Source organism: Protopterus annectens, chromosome 1.part1, assembly GCF_019279795.1.
Source record: "Protopterus annectens isolate FY-2018-M chromosome 1.part1, PAN1.0, whole genome shotgun sequence".
NCBI lineage: Eukaryota > Metazoa > Chordata > Ceratodontiformes > Protopteridae > Protopterus > Protopterus annectens.
The window spans coordinates 780,562,523-780,570,022 of record NC_056726.1 but is presented as its reverse complement, the minus strand read 5'-3'; the positions used below and the strand labels follow the sequence as shown (position 1 = coordinate 780,570,022).

At 40.8% G+C, this 7,500-nt stretch overlaps 1 protein-coding gene across 2 annotated transcripts in view; it reads right to left on the bottom strand.

Moving 5' to 3' along the window:
* Positions 1–7,500, bottom strand: part of NOL6 (nucleolar protein 6) — a 1,772,660-nt gene that overhangs the window by 1,565,854 nt on the left and 199,306 nt on the right. For both annotated transcript variants that reach the window (XM_044078098.1, XM_044078107.1), the window contains exon 6: positions 5,377–5,511. In XM_044078098.1, coding sequence (XP_043934033.1) covers positions 5,377–5,511 — 135 coding nt within the window. The remainder of the gene's footprint in view (positions 1–5,376; positions 5,512–7,500) is intronic.

The following is a 7,500-nucleotide window of genomic DNA, read 5'->3' as shown; positions in this document are numbered from 1 at the left end:
CAAGATTTTTCTTGAACAGTGCTAATAAGGAGCTTTGTTTGATATAGATAGGTAGTTTGTTCCAGAGTATGGGAAGTCTCTGGGACAGGAATCTATCCCTCCAGCATGTTTTGTTTATTGTGGTGACGAGGTTTAGGTCCCTGGAGCGTGTAGCTCGTAGGGATTGGGATTTCTTTAAGTGGAGCATGTCTAAAAGCTCTGGGTTTGACATAGCTTTGTGTGTTAGGCAGAGATCGCCTCTGAGTAGGCGAAATGTAATGGTGTAAAGCTGCAGTTTTTTGAGACGGTCTGCATAGGGCATCTCTTTGAGGCCGGTAATCCTCTGTGAGGTAATTCTGTGGCCTTTCCAGTTGTTGTAGATGTCTTGTGAGGTACATACCAAAAGGGGCATTGTACTCTATAATGGGTCTAATGAGTGACGAGTAGAGGGGAACAATGACCTCTTTTTTCCTGGATGAGAAACCCTTTGTGATGAGGTGTGCCACATAGAAGGATTTCCTGACTACTGTGGCGATGTGATTATCAAAGGAGAGACTATTATCCACCTGTGTCCCAAGGTCTCTTATCACACTTTCAGTGTTAAGTAGACTACCATCTATGTGGTAGTTCATGGGTACTGAGTTTTTACCAAAAGGAATGACAGTGCACTTTTTGGCATTGAGCTTGAGGCCATGGCTTTGACACCAGGCATCTGTCTCAGCAAGGCCCTTTCATAGGATATCCACATCTTTTGGAGTTTGGATTATGGCTCCTAGTTTGCAGTCATCTGCGAACTTCGTTAGCCAAAGACCTTCTGTGTTAGCCTGTACTTCAGAGAAGTAGATACCAAACAGGAGAGGACCCAGGACTGAACCCTGTGGTACTCCACTTCTCACTGGTCTGAAGCTGGATTTGGAGTCTGCTACTTTCACAGTGTGGGTTCTGTCAGTGAGCCAGTTGGCAACCCATCTTGTGACATAGGGATTTATACCTAGTTTAGTGAGTTTATCTATAATTCCCGAGTGGGGAATGGTGTCAAAAGCCTTGGCGAGATCTAGATAGGATGTGTGAACCACCTTACCCTCATCTACGGCTTTGGTGACTGCTTCAAAGAAGTCTATCAGGTTTAGGAGACATGATCTGCCTTTTAAAAACCCGAACTGTGTGAGGTCCTGAGTTTGGAGATTACCAATGTCATTGTTTATAAGTTCCATGATGATACGCTCCATAGCCTTGCAGACCAGGCTCGTTAGGCTAATGGGGCGGTAGTTTCCGGGGTCTGTGGTGGCTCCCCCCTTTGTGGAGTGGGATAACTGTCGCTGTGCGCCAGTCAGTGGCACATAGCCTGAGGTGAGGCTATGATTGAACATGGTACTCAGGTGGGGTGCCAGTTTGTTCTGTCGTTCATGTAGAGTACAGCCTGGGATGTCGTCAGGTCCCATGGATGCTGTGTTCTTGGCTTTGGATAGTGTGTTTTTTACCTGTGCAGCCGTGATTGCAGGAACTTTGCATTCTTCTGGTATAGAAATGGGCCCTTTAGGGGATGACAGAGGGGTAAAGTTAGCACTGAACCTATCTGCCAGGATGTTGGCAATATCTGTTGGTTCTGTATATTTACTGCCATTGTGCTGTAACTCAGAGCAGATCTGAGTGCTGCCATTGAGATATTTGACATAGCTATAGAATGCTTTGTTCAGTCATTGAGACAGCTTACCATGGGGGGAGTCTTACTACTCCCTGATTTGGAAGTGGGGAGCCCCCCACTGTTTATTCCTGTGCGTACCCTGGGACTAAAGTCTGGGTGTTCTGCTGGTACTGGGTTTGAAGGCCTGAAAGAGGCAGGAAAGGGCCAATGCCTAATAAATCTTGGAGGATGCACTTGTAAGAAATCTTTAACAGTTTGCATAGATTTAGCTTTTTCCTCCATCTTTTTAAGAACTTCTGCTTTGTTGCCAAACAGGCGGTCCTGATTTAAGGGAGCATCCAGCAATTTAGTTTTAACATGATCTGACAAAGATAGCTCCTTAAGCAAAGCATGCCTTCTAAGTAGACGCAGTGACATCAGCCCTGCAAGATGCCTCTAGTGAATCAAAACCACATTGCAAAGTATGTTTTCCAACCTGTTCAGCCGAATGCATTAAATCCAGTAAATCCTTATTTTCAGCACAATCAGGAATCAACATAATTTTCTGTTTAAGCAATCCAATAATATGCTGCTGATACTTCAACATATGAAACTGGCAATTTAAGACCCTGATGGCCAAGGTTGCAGCGGTGTATACCTTCTTACCCCATCTATCCAGGGCCTTGGAATCTCTATCACAGGGGGTAGGATTTTTGGCAGTAGAAGCCTTAATGCCCTTGGGTCCCTGTGAAATGATCTCAGGATCCGCAGTAGGATTTTTAAAAAGGAACTTGTGAGAATCAGGAACTCTCTAATATCTATCAGGTTTTCTGGGAGCAGGAGGTGAAGAGTCAGGGGCCAAGCTAGATTCCAAAAACGCATAGTCAACAATGTCCAGCAAAGGAGCGATAGCTAAAGGCCTGTGTTGGGGCAGGAGTAAGAAATCTCTAAGCCTATTTTTAGAATCAGAGTAATCCTGGCTTTCCCAGTAAAAATGCTCCCCAAGAGTATGCAAGGTTTCACCAAAAGTAAAATCCTCTGGGGGAGAAGCATAGGGAATAGAGTCCTCTCCATCAGAATCCTCATAGGTAGATAAAGGTAAATCCTGGTCATCTAAGGAGACAGCAATTTCAGAATCCTGGTCAGAAGTATCATAAGCAAATTCAGTCCTAGGTCTCTTAGAGGGGGAAGGTTGGCTTGCCCTGATTGAAGTAATAAGGTCTTCGGCCATTCTTATCATTTGTTTTTTAGACAGAGGCCTGACCATGCAGTCTGGGTGTCAGTTTCCTAGGCATGGTTCGAGTTTTAGGCCTTGAAGAACAAGATGGAGTTGGTTTAATATGCAAGTAAGTAGGCCTGAATGCACCCTCAGAAGCCTGTGCCTGCACAGCGGCTTCGGACCCATCCAAGGTAGAGACATCCACAGGTTACACAGCTGAAGCATCTTGCGGGATACCGGAGATGGGTCTCAGTAGAGGCCTGCGAATCTGAAGTAGGGGATATCAGGGGCGCATCACTAAGTACCGGCGAACTGGTGACTAGCTTAGGAGAGGCAGCTTTGGACCTAGGCGACCTGTCTTTGTCTTTATCTTTGTGTTTTTTCAGAATGTCGGTAGTTGGGTGGCTTACCAAAGACATATCTGGATAATTGAACACAGAGTACCAAAATATTTTGAAGCAAAAATATACCAACGACAAATAGTTCGTGGTTTAAATAAGGCACAAAACCGACAGCGAGGAACGTCATGGTCAGGGCCTAAGCAAGAAATACAGTACGAATGAAAATCGTTAGGAGGTATTTGCTTTCCACGAGAAATACAATTATCAACTTTTACTGACATCGGTTTAGAGCAAGAAAAAGTTTCCCTAACAGGGTACTTGGCTTTAGCTGAAGACTTCGTTTCTGAAACTCTTAAGCAAAAATTTCAGGAGTTGGCCAACTAGCACTTGCTAACTGCTTTTGCTTCGGGCACTGCACGGCAAGAAAGACTGAGGTAATGGCGTCGGCTGCATGCTTTACACCCCTGACTACCCGACGTCACAGAAGATGAGACAGCAACCGAGCCAAGACTTTGATAATCAGGCTGACTGATGGCTACTGCAAGCAGATAACCCAAATGTGATGACAAACAGTGAAACAGGATGAACATCAGCAAGGTACACTTTCCACACTTTTTTTTAGGCAATGCCATATATTTCAATATAATCCCCCAATTCAGTCAAAATTATTATATAAACTCACTCACAGCAATGTCTGTATCACAATGTCCTCAGACAATGATGAGTTTTGTTTGTTCCTCTGTGCAATTCTAGTCCAAATCAACACAAGCTCTTTTCCTCCCACTCACAATTAGGGTGCAAATTTATTCACCAACGGCAATGTCTGACTGCTACCGCGTTCTCCAATACTGTAATTTTATTAAGATTGCTTTCCTATATGGAATGCCCTAAAGCAATACAAGTTCCGTAGGCCTATTCCTCCCCCATCCCACCCCCCCCCCCAAAAAAAAAACCTCCAGAAAGACAAAGGTAGCCTTACTATCATCATCTGCAAACTGGTTGAACTTCTCTACCTCCCCCCACACAGACGTATATACAAACACACAAATACTTTAAACTTACAAATGCAACCCACACAAAAAAGTTACGTAGAAGATACGCATCTTAAGAACATTGCCACTGTAAAACAACAGTACATTCAAAGCCCAACATTCAAAAAGCAGCCGCTTATCACCATTTCAGGGACTCATTGCAGGACTTAATCAAAATCTTTGTCTGCAGTATCACTTCTTTGCAAAAACAAAGTGCAGCCTATCCCTTCCCCACAGCAGTTCAAAGTAAAATCTTTCCTTCATTTTTTCACAAAAAAAAAAAAATTTTTTTAAGTCAGACTGTCCAAATGATCAGGGACTTCAACTGTCACTGCTCAGACAACGCCTGACCTCCTAATGTGCAATCAGCCTCATCAATTTCACATGACACAATGGAAATAGTAACGCACTATAGTAATAAGCAAACTCAATAAACACACAACGGAAGTAACAGCGATCAGCAAAGCCTTTACTTTCAGACAAAAAAAATCTGGTACCTCGGCCATTCACCTTTAAGGGTTTCTTGATTGCTGTACGTCCATTGTGTGTTTATTGACAATGGACATAGCTTCAATAATGAGACTGCTGTCTAACACCTCCTCCACATGAATAAGTGGGAAACAACCTACAAGCAGAAAGATCATCTGAATGTAAGCAACTGATCTCACTACTTAAGAGATTCAGTAACAGAGCACAAACTGGTTATGTGGCTGGGGGAGAACAGAGACAGCATGCCAATAAAATAGTATATTGTCTCACTTTCATGTTCTAATTCCCACTCATATTATTGAGAACCTTTAGCTTAATTATTACATTAGTACAAGTAATATGCTAACAAAACAATCACCCCTAAAGTGTACTGATGATGGCAAGGCATTTTTAATCAGATTCCTATCAATCATAAAATAAAAGATAAACAAAAGACAAGGCATTTTAGCCATCATTCTGACGTCGCCCATGTGGTGAGCCATTTCATCACCTACTGGTTAATGGTTAATACATTAACTTCTACTGCAACCTCTGACATTGTTTCTAAGCTATCAACAGCTTCATAAAACCTGCCATAATGTTTTGCTAACGGTTTTCCTAAGCAACTTTTTACCTTCATTTTAGCTCACTATCAAAAAATGAAGCACAGACAATATTGTCAAATGCAATTCCCCATAATATAGAACTATCTACCTTCCTGTGACAAGCTCTGTTCCATGAACCAGGCACTTCTGATGTTGTTTTTACTGGGAAGAAAACGACCAAGTTTGAAAAATCCTTGTGGAGCAGAAGCCAGGAGTCGTACAGTCAGCAGCTTCACATCTTTACCTGTATTTACACAAACAAGGAATAAAAATCAGTATACAACAATTACTAGAAGAAGAAACATTTACTCAAGTGTATTTACTGAAAAGCTGACTGGGTATGCTAATCACAAAAGCTAATATTCAAAAATGTGACCTAAAGCTACACATGTGAAACACCTAAAAGTAAACATACTGGAAGCACTTCTCTCAATACTGCAGTCAAAAGTTTCTGAGAGAGAGAATGATTTGAAGAGACAAAGTTCCATAAATCTATTTAAGTACTACTTTGTGACAGCAATGGCTATATTTCTTGTTACAACTTTGTATTCAAGAAATGTTAATGGCTTATCTAATTACATAAAAAGGTGCATTTTTTACAGATTTATAAAACAATCTAAACTGAATATGGTCTGCATACATAGTTTATATGGGTACAAATTTAAAAGAAAAATGTTCTCTAGTGATTACTCAGATTCCTACCTACCAGATAAGTGAAAAGGATTAGCTATTCTTCTCCTGAAGTTAACAAAAATAAAAGAATCAGGCTGGCCATTTGGCCTCACTGATTTCCCCTTGAGGGAATATACCAAACCTTCATTCTGTCCAGCAACATTTTCCTCGGGCTCTTTTGGTGAGACAAATGTTTAGTATTGCCCTTCCAGCTCTACATTAGCACCTTAATCAAGCCACATGGATCTTTTAGCAGAATAGTGTTTGCCCCCTTGCACACTATATACATTATTTCCAATGCTTTTCTTTGCTTAGGCAAAGTTTGACAACTGAATGGTGGGTCTAGATTTCATAGCTAGACTACTGGCTAATAGATAAGCCATTAACATTCTTGAATACCAACCTTTCATATTTATACAGTTAGAAAAAGGTCAGAAAATCCCAAAGGCCAAATAGTACACACCACACATACCTTTGATTTTTATTCACTTTCAGCACTTTTCTATAATATACATACATATAATACACATACAACGGTCGCTCAGGGCAACCTGGCAGATGAGCAGCTGTCCCTTGTAATGTCTACTCCAAGACCAAAAATAACTTCTCCTAAATGGAGTATCTTTCATTTTCATGAAAATGCTTTCACAACTTTTTTTTACCCCCAACCTTAACTTGTTCCTGTATGCCTATGCCCTCCTATGTCCCCAAAAGGTTGGCACTGTCTCTCCAAGGAGTTGTCAGCACTTGGGACAATATAATATAGAGATGCCCATTGAAAGGTATCTTTTGAGAAGAGTTTTGAGGCAGTTAAAGACCTTCTTCCATTATCAGAGTCAGAAAAAGCAGGCTTAGTAGTTCACAGTTTCGCCCCCTCCATATCAAACTCTAGTGTTCTGCATACTTCACTACTAGTATCTAAAAAAATCTATTACTAGACACTGGGAGAGCTCTATGCCTTCTCAAATCCAAGAATGCTGACACACTGACCATGTTATTTACACAGCTGAATTCCTAGTTGTTCAACATAAGAGGAAGGAAATGCAAATCCACAGTAAATGGTTCGAATTCTAATATTACAGTATGAAACACCGCCCCTCTATTCAGACTGTATCCATAATATACGCTAATCTGGTTTGTTGGGTTTAGCAGGAAACATAGCTACCTTCATTAATTTTGTACTCCCTTGACAGTCAATTTTCTAGCATTAAGTCAGCCTGTTTTTGGTTTTTTGGATGCTTTTTCTTTGTGTGTACAATTTCTCTCAAATTATCAAATGTTCTAAGTTACATCTGTGATATTCTACATTGTCATACTACAGCAAGTAGTATTCAGTAGGTTCTGGGCTAGTGATTCTACTTTTATGAATCCTTGATAAACTTTTCAGTATATAACATGGAAATTTCATAATTTTCCTGGAAACATTAACTGAAATATTTGATAAATGTTTCCATTCTCATAAGCTTTCATCACAATTTAAAGCCCCTACAGTATGTTGTATTTGATAATTCTGAAATACCATCAAGATACATTTAAATAGCATTTTGTTTTTCTTCAATAT